This window comes from Rattus norvegicus, chromosome 4 (assembly GCF_021556685.1).
Source record: "Rattus norvegicus strain SHRSP/BbbUtx chromosome 4, alternate assembly SHRSP_T2T, whole genome shotgun sequence".
NCBI lineage: Eukaryota > Metazoa > Chordata > Mammalia > Rodentia > Muridae > Rattus > Rattus norvegicus.
The window spans coordinates 35,082,184-35,103,368 of NC_141537.1; the positions used below are offsets into that span (position 1 = coordinate 35,082,184).

A 21,185-nucleotide genomic window follows, 5' to 3' on the forward strand; every position below is an offset into this window, starting at 1 on the left:
GCACATAGTCGGAGAGGTGACCATTAAGATAAGACAAAAAAGTCTTAACTATATTGGAAATTATTATTTGGGCACCAAATATTGACAGATGATTTCTTTTTATAAATTAAGCAGAGTGCGATTTGGAGCTCATACATCTCTCAAAAGGCACCAGTCTTCCTGTAGTACTTAAATCCATCCTTCCTTGAGCTCACATGCTGAAATCTGAAATGAAAAGAGATCAAAATCTACGTAATTTTCTATTATGTTTCTTAAAGTATGAAATTAAGAAAGATTAAGAACCTCCACTCTTTACTTTGAAGATGTTTCAAATGCTAGAAATATTTAATTGGCAAATTACTTGCACATGCCATTAAGTGGTTAGACTGAATTTGTTTTTACAAATTCTATGGGCTCTTATTCCTTAACCTCCACCACACTATAATCTGAAATCAGCAAGGTCTTCATTTATGCAAATTTTAACTTCCTACATCTTTGTTTCCATACAGAATAACTAAATTAATGCTCTTTAATTTCTAGAAGATTCACTTTTCGAAGCTTCAAATCAGCGAAAACGAGTTTCCCATTAAGATAAAAAAAGATTCATCAAGCTATTCCAAACACTAAACCATAATATCTCTCCTATTGATCTTAAAAAGTCTATTAATACAATAAATGCAAAAGGGATGTTTCTGTTAAACACCCAAGTAAGCCTTTTAAGGAGACAGGAGAACTATAGACTACATCACGTTCTCTCTGAAGGGTTCTCCACTTTCTCTAAGTCTTATTCCTCAAAGAAAATCTGTGGGTTTTCTAGGAGAAGTAATAGTTCACCTGCTGATATAGCTAACTACAGCTTGTAGGAACATCCCTTCCAAGCACTGCATAAAAGATGAACTTGAATCACAAGTTAAAGAACAATGGGCAAAAGTGGATGCACACAGCCTGTGTCGTGGGCCCCAGTGTCAAGGTTGTCATCTCAAACCCTTTTGACAAGTACCTTTTTCTATTAATCATGGTGAAGGGTCTGAAGAGGGGGAAAAAAGAATGCTTGCTACAATTGAGGCTCACTCAAGAAAAGTCTGAAAGAAAATGGATGTCATTAGAGCAGTAAGCACAGAGTATGTCACATTACAAATGAGTTTTCTTAAGATTTATAAAGCTTTTTATGGTTATTTTGAATCCACACAGATATTGGTGATATAGATCTTAAGACAGACAGACAGACAGAAAGACAGATAGTATGAATGTAGCCAAGCTGAGCTCTACAGAAGCCATATATGATATCAGTGTATTTAACTGTGAAGTGTAATTTAAGCCTCTTCCAGTTTTACACTTGGAGAGGAATAGAGCTTCCCTAACAGAAGGTCATATGATATTCTGGAAAGAACACTCTTGCAGTGCTAGAAGACAAGCTGTAGTTTCTATGAAGCCAGTCACTTTTCCCCCACTGAGCCTGCTCACGCACGGAACAATAAATGACACCAGCTATTGTTCACCGGAAGAATGAGCTGTGTTCCCTGGGAGAGCTTGTTTAAAACACATTCCCAGCCTCACGCCCCAACATTCTGAATCAGCAGGGGGAAGGTGGAGCCACAGTACCTACAGCTTTAACAAACACCACAGGGTCAGCCTCATGGATAAGAACCACCCTACTGTAAGATCTGAGATCTACAAATGCTCAACCATAAATCACCATAGTGGACGCTGGGGAACAGTGTGGCCCTGAGGCCAGCAGAGATTCAGCATGAGACATAAACAGCCTCTCACATACTCTAACTCAATCAATGGCAGAGAGGCCAACTCGCAGGCTTTCCATGTGTCTGCTAGAAAAAGCACTGTGCACACAGTGAAATGACAAGGTCTTCAGTCGTCACACGTAGAGCAAGTCACTTAAAATAGTGTTTGGAGGCAAAGAGCAGGCTGTGGTCCATCTCCAGATGTGCTCGCTTTAATCACTGCTGGGTCAATTATCATTTCCTTTCATCGCCTCAGAGGAGCACAACCAAGCAACGCCAAAGCCCCCAAAATTTTTTAGACAGCGTGAAGAATCCTAATTCATGTCATAAATGCAAGCATAATATCTATATTGTTTAAAAAAATTCCTAAGCTAGTTTCCTTAGACGGATGCTATCAAAAATAATTTTTTCACAAAAGCATTAACATACATTTAACCCTACTTAACGGCTTCAAGAGCAGATGTGCGAAAGCACACCCACAGCGAGCCCATATTAGTATGAAACTGTTTTATTTCAATTAAAATGTCTAACTATCCACCCCCAACATATACCTAAACTGTAATTTTCTCTAAGAACTTCCAATATGCTCTTGATTTTTGTTTCCTTTATCAACCTATCAGAACAAATCTGCCTTGCAACTGTTGGAAGAAATCAGTCATTAGCAGCAAGATTACAGTGAATTTTCCAATTTAGAAAAACTGTATTTTTATCTCTCTCTCTCATACTGAAAGAATAATGGTATAATTTTACTATTTTTAAATAAGCTGTACAGTTTAAAATAGTCAAATCTCCCCACAGCTCCAAGCTTCAGGATCTAAGGTGAGCAGCTTAGCTGTGTGTCCTCTGCATCCTTCCTTCTCATGCACCAGTTCTCGTCAGCTTGCAACTCGCACACACACAGGTGTGAGGCACGTGCACACGCCGACACACACAGAGACACACAGACAGTCACACACAGTCACACACAGATAAACAGACAGTCACACACACCGTCACACACAGATAAACATACAGACACACACACACACAAAGACATGCAGAAAGGCACACACAGAGACACACAGTCACACACACCATCACACACAGATAAACATACAGACACACACACACACACACACACACACACACAAAGACATGCAGAAAGGCACACAGAGACAGACAGACACACACACAGAGTCACACACAGACATACATACAGATACACACACACACACACACACACAAAGACATGCAGAAAGGCACACACAGAGACGACACACAGACAGTCACACACAGTCACACACAGATAAACATACAGACAGTCACACACACCATCCCACACACACAAAGACATGCAGAAAGGCACACAGAGACAGACACACACACACACACAGAGTCACACACAGAGACATGCAGAACGACACACAGAGACACAAAGACTCACATATAGATACAGAGACAGACACACACACAAAGGCATGCAGAAAGACACACAGAGACACACTCACATACACATACACACATGAAGACATACAGAAGGACACTTAGAGACAGACAGACAGACAGACAGACAGACAGACACACACACACACACACACACACGGATAAATGAATAGACAGACTGATGGGTGGACAGACAGTAGGGGCTCTCAATCTAATCACTCTCTCTATATATATCCTTGTGGAGAATGGTTAACCTTCAGGCCTGTGGTTAACTAAGAGTGACTTCACATGGCTGTTGTGATTTACTCTTCAATTGACATTCTTCCACCTTCCCAACAAGCCTGCCCTTAAAAAAAAAAAAAAAAAAAAAAAAAAAAAAGGCCCTATTTTTAAAATGGAGTGATGAAGTAGCAAAAAGTACAATATTTTAGCCATTTGAGCATGGACGATTCTCAAATTATCCCACCAACTGGAAGTGCTCTCTGATATGGCTATCTTTCAAAATTGAAGCCATTATGGTCAATCGTGCAAATCCGTATTTAGCTTCTCGTAAATAGTGGATGTTTGACCCAATGAACTGGAATAGCTTCTGAACAGTGTCTGCACTCTGACAGGATGCTCCAGCTTGGGCTGGTTCACTATCCCCGTGGAGGAGTCTGATAACAGAGCTCATGGCCTTCTTACCTGGGGTCTCAGCTCCTTGACCATGTGCCTGAGTGGAAATGTTCGCCTCACCTTAAAATCTACTTACTGTAGGACACTAGGTTTCTTTTAACAAAAGACCATTATCTTTGTGAAATGCCATGTCTAGAATCAATATTAACAGAGGTGGTGGCAAATGACTCTTTACTGACCTTTAAAAAAATATTCATAGGAGGAAATGGGGAGAAAAAGTTTGGAGCAGAGACTGAAGGAAAGGCGATCCAGAGCCTGCCCCACCAGGGGATCCAGCCCATATACATACAGCCACCAAACCCAGACAATATTGCTGATGCCTAGAAGTGCATGCTGACAGGAGTCTGATGTAGCTTTCTCCTGAGAGGCTCTGCCAGAGCATGACAAATACAGAGGTGGACTCTCGCAGTCAACCATTGAACTGAGAATGGGGTTCCCATTGGAGGAGTTAGAGAAAGGATTAAAGGAGTTGAAGGGATTTGTAACCCCATATGAACAACAATACCAACAACCAGAGCTCCCAGGGACTAAACCACCATCCAAAGACATGGACAGACCCATGGCTCCAGCTGCATATGTAGCAGAGGATGGCCTTACTGGGCACCAATGGGAGGAAAAGCCCTTGGTCCTGCCAAGGCTTGACCCCCACCTCCAGTGTAGGGGAATGTCAGGGTGGGAAGGGGGGAAAGGGTGGGTGGATGGGTGGGGGAACACCCTCATAGAAGCAGGGGGAGGAGGGTTGGGGATTTAGCTCAGTGGTAGAGCGCTTGCCTAGGAAGGGCAAGGCCCTGGGTTCGCCCCCAGCTCCGAAAAAAAGAACCAAAAAAAAAAAAAAAAAAAAAGAAGCAGGGGGAGGGAGGATGGAACAGGGTTTATGGACAGGAAACAGGGAAAGGAGCTAACATTTGAAATATAAATAAATTTAAAAAATAAAAAAAAACAAAACCAAAACAAACAAACAAACAAACAAAAACACCCATGCCTTCAGTTTTCATCTAGTCCGATACCGAGAATGACCCAGCCTTGTGGCAAATCTGCCTTTGCCTGAATCGTGTGCTTTCCTTTGACAGTCTGTGTTCCCACACAGTTCACTCTCATCCCTTCCTACAGCTTCCCAGCCCAGGGCTGGAACAAGCTGTTGCAACTCATTTCCTTATGTCATCTAGCCTGCCTGTTGTCCAAAGGTACAGCAAGTCATATTTGTCACCATAGGAATCCACAGACGGAGGGGTTGGGGATTTAGCTCAGTGGTAGAGCGCTTGCCTAGCAAACGCAAGGTCCTGGGTTCGGTCCCCAGCTCCGGAAAAAAAAAAGAAAAAGAAAGAAAAAAAAAAAAAAAGAGGAATCCACAGACGGAATCCAGGGAGGGAGGGTCCCTGTAGGTGTCACCTGTGTCACAGAAGCAGCTGCCTGAAAAGAAACAGTCTGGAATTAGGAATAAACTAGCCCACCAGCTGTCATTTCAGTTTTATGGGTTTTGTGTAGTAGGACACAAACACAGCACAGAGACCTCAAGTTCAGACTCGTTTCCCAAATGCTAGTTTGAGCAAAGTTAAAGAGATTTCACTTCCTGCAGGACTTGTCAGTGACTTAATAAACTTAGGTTCTTATGCTTTACGACTGCCTTTTTCGCATAACACTTGTTAACACACACAGGAAATGCTGCACTAGATTCAACATCTTTTGATGTAAAAATTAAAGGACAGAGTCACTGTACTTTCTAATAACGGCAAGAATAGACTGGTTTCTGGGCTCGTTTTGTTCCAAAAGGCAGGGTCTCTGGCTAGGACCTTACAATGTAGACCAGCTGTTCTACTCACACAGTAAGACACCTATTCCCCTGCCTCACTCACACAGAGACGTGTTTGAGGCCTTGACCCACTCAGAACTCCCCGTTTTAAGTATCGTCATGGTCCTCAAGCGGTGCTATCAAAGAGCTGTACCAGCTCCCAACTGCTTTCCTATCCGATAAACTCTTACCAGGGTCCCGAAGTTACAATTATATGGTTTCTCCTCCCTGACAGGACCATTCCCATCTCGAAATCTGTACCTTTCAATCTCCTCCTCATCCCCTGTCAAAATCCACCTTTGCCATGCTCCCTCTCCCCATACCCAGGCAGCCGGCTCAGACGGCCTCCATCTTTTTCATGCTATTGCACTAACCCACCTCACTGTGCTTTTCCCACCCCACTAGAATGCAAGTTCTAAGAGGAGGGAGTGTTTCCGTCTTGCTCACTGCTCTATCACTTGTTCTAGCCACTCACAGAATCTGGTTCAGTGGTTTCAGCCATTTACTTGCTGCCCGCCTCCTACAGATTCCCTCTCTCAACCCCCACGCTCTGGGTCTAAGTGCCTATGGTTTTCCTCAATAAACAATAGGCAGGAACCATTGTGTGAAACAAAACAAACAAAACAAATCCCAGCTTCTTCCACCAAGCTCAACCCAGTCTTTCCTCTCTCAGCTGAAAAGTCTACCCTTCACTGGATCTGGCTGGACTGCACAATAGCTTCTCTCTCCTTCTTCTGCTCAGCTGTCTTCTTGTTCACTTCCTCTTACAAACGCATCACACCCAACCTATCAAAAAGCCCCATAAATGTACCCAAGACCTGGGCCACCATGATGGTTCAGCAGGAAAGGCACCTGACAATGTGAGATCTATCTCTGGGAATCATATAGTAGAAGGAGAGCAATGATTCCCCAGGGTCTCCTGTGGCACTGGCATTATGCGTGTGTAAGAGACCCAGAATCTAATCAGTCGCCCTGTTCCCCACCACTATCTCTAGCGCTCTGTCCGGCCAACACAAGATCTCTTTTCCTACCCAAGTTACTCCACTATCAAAACGAAAGTCAGAATGATCCCCATTCTGACTGGTGGTTACTAGCTAAGCCATCTTCCTCTAGGAAATCCTCCAACGGTCCCCCACCCCATTCACCAGCAGAATCCATGCCTACCCTTCCTTGCAGTGCTGCTGACAAGAGCTGCTAATTCTGAGTTCTCCTGGGCCCCCTCCCACCCCACTTAGTTCCCATGGGTCCTCCTTGATGCACCTTAAATATGCACACACACCCGTCCTTAGCATCTTTCCTAGCACGGCCACTCTTTCTTCCCAGGAACTTCTCCATCATCCCAAGTCCGTTTAACCCATTTCTTTGAATCTTTCCAAATGGTTGTGATTGGAATAGGGCCACTGTGGTGGTTTGAAAAAAAAAGATGTCTACCATAGGATCACATATTTGAACACTTAGTCCCCAAGCGGTAATGCTATTAGGGGAGCTTATGAAATCTGCAGAACATACACCAGATCCCTGCAACTTACTTACCATGCCTAATAAAAAATTTTATGCCCTTTGAGTTGGAATTCTGTATCTTCCCCAGTCTCCAGTAGCTACACTCTTCAGTCCTATGACTTTAACTTTGCAGGAATTGTCCGCCCGAGACTAGTCTTTCTTGCTTGGTTAGTCCTCATGGTTTGTTACCTTCCAAATGACAAGGTTTCTCTTTAAACCAAATTAATCCTCTATTGCATAAATACTTCTCGTTTTGTGAATCCTGAGCTACTAGTTACTGGGGTCAGTTCATATTTTGGCTGTGGTGTATATTATCACGATGAACATTAGACACTAAGCCCACATTGCTGTCTTCTCCTAGCCCCTGCCAATCATCTCGACCTCCTTTGCTGTATAACCCTGACTATCCTGGGAATTTTGTGCAAATGGAATTATACTCCCAATATCTTTTGATGGCTAGCTGCTTCTTACTTAGTATAATGTCTTCCAGGTTCATGTATTCTAGCTTGCTTCATCATATTGGATTAACCTCCCATAAAGAGAGACTTTCTCTCAGTCAAGGATATGGCTTCCCCGTCTACAGTCTCCAAACAGAACACTGTAATTGCCAAACAGAACATGATCCATTTTATTAGTTGGTGTGTGTGTGTGTGTGTGTGTGTGAGAGAGAGAGAGAGAGAGAGAGAGGTGATTCAGAGAGAGAGAGAGAAAGAGAGATTCAGAGAAAGTGATTCAGAGAGAGAGAGAAAGAGAGATTCAGAGACAGTGATTCAGAGAGAGAGAGAGAAAGAGAGATTCAGAGACAGTGATTCAGAGAGAGCTTCAGAAAGTGATTCAGAGAGAGAGAGAGAGAGAGAGAGAGAGAGAGAGAGAGAGAGAGAGAGAGAGAGAGAAACAGAGGATAATGAACTGGATATTAAAGAAAGAAAGTTGGCCTAACCGGGATGTTTTCATTGTAATAAACACAGCAGATGCCTTTAGAGAAGAAACCATGAGAAATGTAAACGAGGCCCCCAATTTGGTGAGTGTCAGGGACCACATTAGTGAAGGCAGGTGCACAGCCACTTGTGACAAACACTGGACCACCCCGAACTCCCCTGACCTTCTTTGATTCCACACACAGATAAGAAGCACACCTGCTCTCACCCTGTATAAAATGCAAGGCTGGGGTAAGGGGTAGGGGAATTAGAGCACTCTCGAGCCTTCCCTGTGTTCAAGGAAAAGCTCCAAGTGACCACAGCACAGTCTGAAAACAAGCCCCGTTTATGATCACCACGGTAGACAGAGCCAATCTGGGAGGTCAATGGACAGACTTGTATATTAATCTGCAGTTCAATAGTCATTTGGATACCTTAATACTGTGCATTTCTTTAGCTAGAATTATCTGGGGCTTAATTATCAGACCCAAGCAATATTTTAATGAGACCTGTAGGGTGAGCTCCAAATGGGTTTATCATAAATGTGCTCGGGACATACACACAACATCTTACTGTAATTATTCAACTGAGGATACAGGAAATACATTACACACAGAGGGGCTGTGTGCCCTGCACCAGTCATGGGCAACTGATGGTGTAACTGAATGGGATGTAGAATGTGAGCACCCGGGTTGGGACTGTCAATCCCATATGGCCTGAGAGACTGACAGCGCTCTGCACATGGCTGATAGGCCACAGCTAACACTATTGGCTCAGAGGACTTTCCAAAGGATAAGAAAAAATAGGGATCAGGCATCATGTTTGGATGAGAAATGTTGCCATAGGCTCATGTAGTTGAATTCTTGAACTCCAGTTGCTAGAATTGTCTGGGTCAGATTGCGAGGAGTGGCCTTATTAGATAAGGTGTGTAACTGGTTTTGAGCTTTCAAAATATTAGATCCATTATCCATATATCTGTCTGTCTGTCTCTGCCTCCACTCCTGACCACCACCACCTCCTTGGGGAGTTCTCAGTTGTCCCTCCCACCATGTCCTTGTGATGACATCACAGACTCTAACCTCTGAAACCATATGCCCTAAATGAAACTCTTCCATATGGTGCCTTGATCATGGGGTCTTATCACAGAAATAGAAAAGTAAATAAGATAGCAGCAGGTAGTAATTAAGATAGAGGAGGTTCCTCTCTGAGCATGACTGTAGTATTACCATTTTTATAATGACCTTAGCTTTTCAGATACTGCCTTGAAATGTAGTGATATGTTCGTGTGGTCTGAGAAGGGAGGCACTGGCTCCATTTCATAGATGAGCAAATAAATTCAGAAAGCTGAAATCAGCCGGGCGGTGGTGGCACATGCCTTTAGTTCCAAAACCTGGGAGGCACAGGCATCTGGATTAGAAAAACCCCTGTCTCAAACTACAAACACATAAACAAAAAGAACACACACACACACACACACACACACACACACACACACACACACACACACACACACACCAAATCCAAAACAAAGCTAAAATCCTTCTCCCATCCGTAAACAGCTTGAAAAGAACTGAGGGAGCCGATGCTTGCACCACTGTCCTTTCTAGACAGCTGATGCCTGTCTGCTGCTCTTGCTTCTCCTGCCCTAACCCCTTGCCCTACACTGCTGAAAATCTGGGTCTGTTGAAATGTCTGTCTCCCACAGGCTTATATATTTTAACATTTGACTCCAGTTGTTGGTGGTGTTCTGGAAGTTTGTAGAATTTGCAAGAAGTAGAATCTCACTGGCGGAAGTAAGTCACTCAGAGTAAGCCTTGGAGTTAATGGCCCAACCTCACTTCCGGTCAACTTTCTACCTCTTGACTATGGTCACAGTTTATCTAGCCAGGTTACATCCTGCCACACTTCCCTGCCCTGCTCCCTGCTTTAAACTATACCCCCAGAACTATAAACCTGAGTAACTTTCTCCTCCCTTAACTCTCTTTCAGTCAATTATGTGGTCGCAGCAACAGTAGAAGTAACACCAGGAGCCTCTCCAACAAGGGTCCCTAGCCCAGCTCTTGCTGCCAATATCCCTTGCTACTTTGTCCCTATGAAGAAAAGAGTATCATGCATGTATCAAGGAACCCATTCCTTGAGTCTCTTCACCCTAGCCCAGCCTCCTCTCATTTCTACTCAGACGTGTAGTGTGGAGCAAAGCAAGTAGGAAAGGCACCACACTCCATGGAACCCATGTGTTAACAGTGTCCTGAGACGAGCTTCCACTGGCCGCCATGACACCCTGATGCTCACCCACTACTTGAGGATTCTCACAGAGACACTCCAGTGATGTTCTACTGGAAGCTGTGTTTGCAGGACTGCTGGGGGAACTGGGTGATGACTCTGTTATGACAGGCAGAAACAAATAGGGCAAAAAGCCAATACAATAAATCAATTAACCTAGCTTACCAGTGGCATTCTTATCTCCTCTTATGATAAGACAATGGAGACAACTGGGCATGGGGACAAATAGAGCACAGCTGATGGTGGCTAAGTGTGTTTGGTTGTGCTGTGTCATATCATCTGTATTTGTCCCTAGTCCCACAACACACCAAAACACCACAAGATGTCTAACCGAATTAGAAACAGAATCCAGACATTTTAAAGTGGGCACCGTGAAGGTTAATCTTTCCTAACAGCTTGACTACCTTTAGAACCACCATGCAGACACACTTCAGAAAGTATCACAAGGGTGTTTCCAGAAAGGTTTAACCCAAAAGGGGGTGACCTGCCTTGAATGTGGGTGGCACTGTCTCAGTGTCTGAAGTTTCAGACTGAATAAAAAGAAGAAAATTAGCGGAGTGTCAACGTGCAGTTCTTTGCACAATAGGACGATCTGCTTCATGTTTCTGAATTGTGCTCCCCTCTCAATCCTTCCCCAGAAGAACTAATATCTCAAACTGTAGGCAAAATAAGTCCTTTCTCCCTTCAGTTGCCTTTTGTTGGCTAAGTGGTCACAGCAACACACACACACACACACACACACACACACACACACACACACACATACACGTTGGCCATTTCCCTTTAAGTACAACGTATATGCTCAAAGGGCTCCAGGCTTCTTTCTAGGCCAGGGTACAGCCTGTTTGCAGGAAGCCACATCCGAAGCAATCATAGAACTTTCCAGAACTTCATTAAAAAACTCTTTTTAAAAGAGCTTTCTCAGCACCTCCAGGTCTTCCTCTTCTACACTTAGATCTCAGGGTTTTCTGTAGCTTTGCAGCAAACTTTGATGAATATGCACCTGCCTTTTAATATTAAGAAAGGCTGCCACTGGGCAAGCACCATGTGCACAACAGCTGGGGGGAAGCAGTTCAAAGCTCATGGTACCCGGAACCATGCATCCAAAACCAGCAAACTGTTCCATGAAGACAGGGTGACCACAAGAAGAACTGGGAGGGTGGGAACCTCTGGTGGTGGGTGGCTTATAATCACTATTGCCCCAGGCAGTGCAAAGCATGGCTCAAAGAGAGGAAAGGGGACACAAGTCCTTTCTAGTGGTCACCCTCTGTGACTGTCCAAGGAGTCCCCCTAACTAAAGCAGAGTATTGAAGCTAAATCAGAGCAGAGTCCGTCCTCTGCAAAGAGAAGACACGTGAGACATAGCCCCCAATGTGGCACACTTTAAAGGAACATGCCAAGTTCTTAAAAGAATGTGTGGGCCAGCTCACACGCAAACCCTTTGATCTACAATGGTGCCCTGCCTACACGATATGCTAGGGCAATGTTGGCACAAAGCTTGCAGGAGTAATCAAGTAATACCTACTTTGACTTATGGTCCATCCCACCATGTGGGACCCATACCCAACACTGCTTGGGAGACTAAAAACCTAAGACTACACAGCCCAGTGACTTAGGGTAAAACCAAACCACTGTTCAAAAAAACAACCAATCAGTGAAATGACAAAATGACCGTTGACCCCTACTGACATGGTGTTTTACCCATAGGTCAGCGCCTTGCTCAACCATCATCAGAAGCTTCTTCCTGCAACAGACAGGAACAAATACAGACACCCACAGCCAGACATTATGCAGAGAATGAGAGAGCTCTAAAGGCTCTCTGTCAAAGCCCTCCCCTCAGGGCTCAGGGAACACTGAGGAAGAGAAGACCGAAAGTATAAGAGCCAAAGGGCATGGAGGATACCACAAAAACAAGGTCGTCTGAAAGAACATGAGCAGGGCTCACATCAGATCAGAGACTGAGGCCGCATGCGCTCGGACCCACACAGGACTGGAACAGGTCCTTTGGGTACATATCAATGCTAGTATCGTGTTTTGATGGGACTCCCAAGTGTGTGAATGAGTGGGTCTCTATCTCTTGTGACTTCTCTTGGGTTCTTCTATTTGTGTTGTCCAACTTGAGGTGCAAGTTTTTGTTTTATCGTATTATATTATCTTTTATTATTATCTCTTAGAAGCTTGTTTCTTTTCTAGTGGTTCTAGAAAAGAGAGCGTGTCTGGATGTGAAGGGAGGTGGGGGGACCTGGGAGGAGTAAAAGGGAAACTATAATCAGAATATATTATGTGAAGGGGGAAAAGTCTATTTTCAAGAAGGTGGGTTGGGGGAAGGTGGCTGCCTTTCATCCCTAAAACAGAAATGCTCCCCCACCTCCTTCCTTACCAAAAGTAACCTCTCCTTTGCCAGCTTTGTCAAACAGCTGGAAGGCCACCATAAACAAGGCATCCGGAGCACACAGGACAGATTCGAACGCTACAAATTCTTGGAAGGATATTAACCTGCAATATAAAATAAGCAAATACACAAAGTCAGTCCCCTGTAAGAAAATAAAACTATACAATTATACAGTAAAGTCATGAAGTCAGATGCCACTGTGGAACCGTGAAATCCAAATTCCCATAGTATGTGGCACTTGTTCAGGCATCCAGTGTGAGGCAATCTCCCTCAGAAACCCAGGGAAGGTGAGTTGGGAGCACAAGGGCCAATGATGACTGCCCTGGGATTCCTGACCCGACTGTGATCCGTGTCTCAGGCCTCTATCCCCTTGGTACAGTGTTGGGGTCTGTGACTAAAGTTTGGATACTTTATAAAGTGATGGGGAAAGCAAGAAGCAGTCGAGTTCCTTATAAACAGCCTTAGACACCACATACAAGGAATTCATAAGTACCCACTGGTCCCTGACACGCGTGAGGTAGGGATGCTATGCAGGGCGCTTCGGCTAGGTCAGACAGGTAATGGGACTCGGGGAACTTTTGCTTCCAGTAGAGCAGATGGCACTACCCTGGGGACAGTATACAGGAAAGACAAATTTAGATTTAGATAAATTTTATTTAGATAAATGCAGGAACAAATACATGGGAGTGGACTTCCGGTAGAAAGTAAAAAGAGGGAGGGGACTGCAAAATCTCAGCAGTGAAGAGATCTGAAGTTCAGTTCCCAGCACCCATGGCAGATGGCTCTTGGATAGCCTCTATGTCTAAAGGATCCAATGGCCTCTTCTGGCCTCTCACCCACATGCGTGCGTGTGTGAGAGAGCGCACACACACACACACACACACACACACACACACACACACACACACACACGTTTTTGTATAAAAAGCTTTGTGACTGAAGTGGAATGAAAACTGGACCTTAAGAAAGAAGGAGAATTCAGCAGTGCACGGAGATGAAGGGACCTGAGGCACAAAGTGGTAGTCAACAGAGCTAGGGTGTGCACAAGAACATGGAAACTGTAATTGATTTATACCCCCAAGATGAAGCACATTGTTGTGGTTTGCCCTGGAGTTATCTGTATTTTGATGCTAATTCCACTGCCCCAAGGACAGCTGCCTGGTCTGTACTCAGGAATCAGGTGACTTCACCAGGACCTTCTCCCCATTGAATTTGTAAAGTACAGGTGAGGGGCAGGTACAGGATAGAAGGAGGCCTGTCATTGGAGGAGAAGGAAGGATGGGCAGGAGAGAAGTTTGAAGGAAGAGGAGGAGACTGGAAGAAAAAGGAGGAAGACACAGGAGGGAGAGGGAGAGTAGCCATGGCAGGTGACTTTAAGATCCCGCTCTGTGTATTTACAGGTTGTTATAAATGTTTTTAAGGGGTGGATGTGTATTGGGCTTTGTATGTTCAGGTGGGCAATTATATCTTACCATTTGGGTCAAAGATTATTGTGTTGCGTGTTCTTTTATGTGATGGTTTGAGTGTAGGAAAGTGTGTGAGCTGGGCCGCCGCGGAGTTGGGATGTGTTTCTGCCAAGATATCTAGTAGATACCTTGGGGCACTGTGGTGCCAGACCTAAGCGAGGTAAAAGACAGTGATACTTTTTTTTTCTTAATTTTTTTGTATTTTTACAACAACAGCACATGAAAGAGAATAGTGTGCTAGAGGGCCAGAGGTGGCCTTGCAGGGCCTTAAAGGGCCACAGTGTCCTTCTGTTTAAAGATGGAGAGGGCAAGCATGGCGAGGAATGTCACATGATCAATTCCATGCTTGGGGAAAGCCTGACAGGCCAGATGCTAGAACTGGCACAGAGGAAAGGGAGCCACAACAGACTTCCTAGGAACAAAGGTTTATGTTGTTCCATAAAGGTCCAAATATTTCAATGATCCACTGCCAAAGTCCAAGTCTCTAGAGGTTATAGGAAAAGAAAACAGGAGTCTCTCCAAGTTTCACAGAACACTTAATTCCTCTGAAACTTCTATAGAGAAAAAAAACATTTGTCTACAGTGCTTCAAAGTTAACTCCGCTGCTTCCTGAATGTCACCTGGCCACCACCACAAGGCTACAAAGACAGGAAACTTGGAGTGTGTCCCATTCAGCATCTCCCCAGAACACATCTTTTGGAATGGTTGGGACATTCAGGAATAACAAGCATCTCAAGGGAATGCCTGCCCAGAATAGGTCTCACTAGGACAGGCCAGAACAAGGTGCGGGGTGGGAGGGGAGCAGGTAGGACTCAGACTTTCTCGGCCAAAGTCAGGAGATAGTCTTGGCATACAAACAAAACCCAGGGAGTGCAGGAGTTGTGCATTAAAAAGCAAGCAAACTAACACACAAGGAGAACAATGAAAGGGTGAAGAACGCGGAAGGTCTTCACAAAGGCATGGTATTTAAAACATACATTTTAAAAACAGCTAGGTTTTAGAGATCACTTGTCTCAAACTCCTGCCTTTGAAGAAAAGGAATGAAATTATTGGCCTCTGGCATTTTGTACTAAGGAGGAGGTAGACTAGCTGTCCATCTGAAGAGAGCTGGAGAGGATGGCAAGAGGACATCACACATGGGGGGGCGGGGGGTAGCGGTTAGAAACAGAACATCAAACTGTGCATGAAGAGGACATGAGGAAGAGCCAGACACCGATTTGAGTTGTTGTGCCAGACACCCAAGTCAGGACATGGACCTCCGTGGGTCATGACAGAGAGAAATCACTGCATGTTTTCCGATTAAAGTCAAGGTGTATATATACATGTTTTTAGATTAAAGTCAAAGTGAAGACTCTGCTTAAGAAGGATCAATGAGGAAAGTGAATTTAAAGGACAGAAGCAGCCATAGGCTTGACTAATATCTAGAGTAGGTCGGAGCCAGATGGGGACTTGCAGGAGTAAGAATAGAGGACAGAACTGACTAAGACATGAGGTGGGGCCATGGTGACCATGCTGGTCAGGAGGCGACTTCAGAGGATAAGCAGAAGGATGGAGATCAGGAGGCTGCCATGCCTCCCTATAGACTTAGTGAGGTGACGGAAACACTACCAAAGGACAATGATCATGGGAGCTTTGGAAGAGAAGAGGGTGCAGTTCCCTGATGGAATCACCTGAATGCAGCCAGTTCAGATGCTGGGGGTATGGAATGAATCCTCGGAGCCTAATGTATGGGGCTTACCTAGATAAGGGCTCTTGCCACTATGGTTAGCTGGGATGAGGAGTTACTGGGGTAAGATGATGAGCTGACCCAATGATTAGAAACTTGGAACACACATGCCGATGGGGAACACTGTGTGAAGGGGGAGGGAGAGATCATGGTTATGGGTCAATACTAAGTCAAGGAGCACCTGAGATTGTGGGCACACCACCCCCATCTTCCAAGAGCTGGGAGAAAGGCACAGAATATTGTTTCTCATATCCTCCAGCAAAGAACAGCCTCACCAGCAACCTTTACGCTTTCCACCATCCAGAGCATGCAAAAATAAACTTGGAAAACGTTTAAGACATCCTGCTTTTAGTCCTTGGTTACAGCGCCTGAGAACACTTAATATAGGAGCAAAGATTGGAAACAAAGACCTGGGTGGGAAGGGGTTAAAGAAGAATTACTGGAGGCTGGGCTGAAACTGTGAAAAGCAGCTCTGGTCATCTTCCTTAGAATGTTCTAATAGAGGATACCTCTGAGGAACTCAAAAATTGGCCCACTCCTCCCAAAGGACTACAGGGAGTGGAGTAACTTTGTGTCTGCTTCCTCCTCACCATCACTCCTTGGCCCCTCCACTTTCTGGGCAGCTACCAAAGCCCTACATCTGCCATATCTGTTCACCAGGAGAAGTCCAGTGGGCAGCAGGAAGAGGGGGTTAGCATTCTGAGACAGCAAACGAGCACAGTGTTAAATCAACCTGCAAAGACAACAAGCTCGCCAAGAGAGCTACACCGTGTGGGGCATAGAAAGAAGCTCTTGTTCTGCGGACTGGCTGAATTAGGCTTAAAATTCAATAAAAAGAGCACCTTGTCTGCCTCAGGTTGGTTAAAAAGCCCGGAGATTCTATATGGGTGTAACAAGTTCTACTCGCCATCTTACTGTCACTTCAAAACCACAACTGGCCAGTAAAGACTGGTATTTTAGGCATGCTACTGATACCAAAAAGGTATGTAATTTGGTAATCCTATTAGATACAAGCATTATACCTCTATGTAGGAGGTATACAGAGGAACCATGAAATCATAATGTACTATTGTTCATCAAGATTATTCTGGATTTTCACGATAATCTGACTAGAAGGCCAAGGGAATAATTACACAGTACTACATTCACTTACAGCATGGTTTCCACAAACATCTATATTTTCATATAAACACGGCTTCAACCTTACTTTACAGGTTTAATGGGTATTAACGTAAGTTACAAGGAAGAACACAAGCTCCATCAAGTTCAGACCTGGCTGGTGAGCTCACTGGCTTCCTTTCCCACCACCCCCAATTGCCAAACCTTCTTTCAGTATATCAGATGCCCTTTAATAAAATCATACAACTCTGATTAACTCCACGACAAGAATGTAGGGAGAGGTGTTCTATGTCTGCACTCACTCACAGGTAAACACTAGGATCCTGGCAATGAATGTGGAAGGAAACACAGACGTCACATCTTATGACATGGCTCACGGGTTACAGGATGACAGGTGTCTAAATAACCAGGACATTTTTCTAGGATGTCATTTGGAATTTCTAGAGCCTCAGAGCCACTGCTGTTCTTACAATAGGGGTAACTCTACAGCTGCTTAAAGTCCAGATCAAAAAGCCCAGACACTGCGCACCACTGTAAGACGCTGAGCCCAAGAGGAACTGGGGTAAAAACGCATTGAATCAGACAAGATTGGCAGGGTTGGGGATTTAGCTCAGTGGTAGAGCGCTTGCCTAGCAAGTGCAAGGCCCTGGGTTCGATCCTCAGCTCTGCCAAAAAAAAAAACAAAAAAAAAAAAAAACAAAAAAAACAAAAAAAAAAAACAAAAAAAAAAACCCAGACAAGATTGGCTTGGGGGGTAAAATACTTGTCACTCTTGTCAAATATAAGGCTATGATTCCCAGCATACACAGGGCAGCTCACAACCATCTATAATGTCAGTCCCAGGCAACCCAATTCTCTTTTCCCACCTCTTGTGCACCAGACCCCCCACATGGTGCACACACACACACACACACACACACACACACACACACACACGAAAAACATCCACACACACACACACAATCATTAAGTAAATAAACTAAAGTTAGTGAATGGGTAGAAGCTTTTACTCCCAGGAATCCTCACACAATACTCACTGGTATTAGTGAAAAACAATAATGATAATAATAATAATAATAATAATAATAATAATAATAATAATAATAGAAAACCCTCAACATTTGATATGTGCTAGGCTTACTAAAAGAACATTTATATATAAAGTACAGTCTATCCACCAAAAATGTTATGAACACACCCATGTCACCAGGTTAAAAATGACTTAAACAGGATGTAGTAACTGCTTCCACTAGCAGAGCCTGCTGGTACCTGCTTGCCATCCAAGCAATTAGGAACCAAAGGCAAGAGGATCTCAGCCTGAACCACAGAGGGGAATCTCCGGACAACCTGAGTTATAGGGTAAGACCCCAGACTCAAAAAGTCCAGCCACAGGGGTTCAACAGGTTAACAGTGCTTGCTCCAAGCCTGAAGAAGTGAGTTTTAGCCCTGAGACCAACGTGGTGAAAAGAGAGATTCTTACAGGTTATCTTGTGCCCTCACACTCGTGCTCACACACACATACTGCAAAAATAGCAATAATCAAAAAATACTCTAAAATTAAAAACAAAATAACAAAGCCAAGTTACTCCTTTTTGCTGAAAATGGACAAACATATTAAAACAAACATATATAAGCACAAATTCTGAACAAAATCTGAACCAGGCCTATCAAAGTGTCAACTGTGCATATCTATCAGTAAATTCTATAAAATATAGTTTTTTTTCTTTTTTTTTCCCGTTCATATTTTCTATTTTTCCCCCAATAACACATAGACCATACAGGATTTTGCAACAAGAAAAAAAACAAATAAAATTTATGCAAAACCAAACAGCAAAAGTCCAAGCACTGATAAGGCAGAGGAGGTGGAGGGGCGGGGAGCAAGGGGAAGACAAGACTGAGAAAAGAAACCAGCTTGGAGGGCATCGCAGGAACTTCAATTATCCGAGGTGGGTAACTCTCCGATTCCTCCCTGCTGGGCTCATTCTCACCCTGCAGAGGATGAGACCCCATGTGGTCCTTTCATCTTCTCCCAGCTCCGGGCCAGTGCTGCGGTGAGAATTTACACAGCGGCGCAGGAGGCTCCGATCTGCTCACACTTTAGGAAGTTTGAGTGTAGACAACGCACCATATCAAAATCCAATTACACTTTACTCCAATTCCTAACCACAAGAGGGCTTCCCCAAAATAACTTTGCTCATTACCCCCTTCTGTGTGCTGCAACAGAAGCCAGGCAATTGTCCAGGATTAGTGGCAGAGATAAAGGTAAAACAGTAAAATCTAACTCCAGAAACAGAGTTCCAAGACCACCCATGTGCAGAACCCATGTGGTTCTGGGAAGAAGGAGGGCGGGGAGGAAGAGGAGGAAAAGAAGAAGGAAGAGCTGTGGGCTCTGTAATGTTAGCATCTTTTAATAGCTCTTTTCGGCTTTCTCAGCTCTGTTCCTTCAATGCTTTGAAAACAATACTCCGGAAGCCGGAAGTGTCGGAGCTTCCGGTTGGTTTCCCACTGGTGGTGTGCGGTCGTGCCTCTCAGGCAAAGCATGGCTAAAAGCTTGCAAGGGTAAGTGGGAAAGGGAGATGCGTGCTGAGAAGAGAAAAAAGAATGCGCCAAGGGAACTTAACAGACTCAAAAGTATCCCCAAAGTTGACAGCGATGCTCTAATGAAAGACGTTAAATAAATAGCCACTGTGGTGGTACCCAAACATTGCCAGGAGAAAATGCAGTGTGATGTCGCTGTGGATGATGAAAAGGGTGACATGGAAATGGAAACTGAAATTAAGAGAAACAGAAAGACTCTTCTAGACCAGCATGGCCAGTACCCAGTATGGATGAATCAGAGGCAAAGAAAAAGACTGAATGCCAAGAGTGAAAAGAAGTGGGGAAAAGGCAAAGCAAAGGCTGCGAACGGCCTGGCCTGGTGACCCTTAAAGACTGAAAGGGAGCCAGACGTGCTGGTGCACCCCTTTAACCCCAGCGCTCAGCAGGCAGAGGCAGGTAGATCTCTGAGTTCGGGCCAGCCTGGTCTACAGAGTAACCCTAGAGAAACCCTGTCTTGAAAAAAACAAGCAAACAAACAAAAACCCAGAAGCTATTCGTTTTCATGTTTTAGTTTGGACTTAGTTTTATAATTCAAAGCCAAAATAACACATTTGTGTTGGGAACTTGAATAAAATATCTTTGATGATAAAAAAGAAAAAAGAAAAAAGAATACTCTGGACAGGTATGGTGTTCCTACTCTAGGCTAAGTATGTCTGTAGGCAAATATGACTACAATTAAAAGAATCTGGGTCATGGAACCACTCTTTAGAGGAGGGGTAAAGCAATGAGCACAAAGATCATTCCAGAAGCGGGTGACAAAACGCAAAGAATAAAGGAGACAGATGCGTCCGAGCTGTGCTGGAGCCCCAGGCCTGGAGACTCCTCTTCATGGGTGCGATGGGGCCAACTCCTGTGCTTCTGCTAGCCTGTGGAGACCGAGAATCAACGAGCAATTCACAGTGGGGGTGTGGATGCTCTGTCTGAATGGTCAGCGAAGCGATATGGGAACCGTGCATGGGGCCTAAGAAAGCCCAAGACTAGCTGACAGGTGGTGAGTAAAGGAAAGAGTGGCAGAGCTATTCAAAGACATTTATACCCAGGTACATGCAAACAGCATCCCTGCAAAGTGTATGCAGGAGAGTGAAATGTCTTGCCAGAGTCAGAAGGATCCCTTGAGCCATCAGCACGGCGCATAGACCACGCGGTTCTAGTTGATAACAGTCATATGACCACGTGTGCAGGATGTCTTTGCAATGGCAGTCTGGAGGAGCCTGGACTAGAAGTCCCGTTAGGGCCCTGTCCCCCTGGATGACACCTGGAAGCCTGTGGCTGCAGGGACAGTGGCACTCAGAAGAATGATAAAGGGCTTAAGGTCACCAAGGATATGAAAACAGATCACACACAAACATCGTATTTAACAGGCTGGCTGATGGTCAGGCGTAATTATGCAAATTCATACGCAGGTTTTAACTGATGGTCACCGTTTAAAACACATTCATATAAAGAAATGGTGCTCTACTTGATTTTACGTTCTAAGACAGCGGGGAATAAGGTAGAGACTAGTCTGAGGTGCAGACTAACTTTACCTTAGCTTCAATGGCCTCCTCTCCTAGGCTATGAGAGGTGTGTCTGTCTTGCCT

The 21,185-nt window shown here is 44.4% G+C and overlaps 1 protein-coding gene and 1 pseudogene across 5 annotated transcripts in view; one reads left to right on the forward strand and one right to left on the reverse strand.

Moving 5' to 3' along the window:
- Slc25a13 (solute carrier family 25 member 13) overlaps window positions 1-21,185 on the reverse strand; it is a 182,653-nt gene that overhangs the window by 104,450 nt on the left and 57,018 nt on the right. For all 4 annotated transcript variants that reach the window (NM_001419627.1, NM_001419624.1, XM_087657977.1 and 1 more), the window contains exon 4: window positions 12,685-12,800. In NM_001419627.1, coding sequence (NP_001406556.1) covers window positions 12,685-12,800 — 116 coding nt within the window. The remainder of the gene's footprint in view (window positions 1-12,684; window positions 12,801-21,185) is intronic.
- On the forward strand, window positions 15,650-20,018 carry LOC103692067 (protein LLP homolog pseudogene; annotated as a pseudogene). The gene is made up of 3 exons (XR_015687177.1): window positions 15,650-15,809; window positions 18,861-18,953; window positions 19,441-20,018. The product of XR_015687177.1 is annotated as a protein LLP homolog pseudogene (transcript).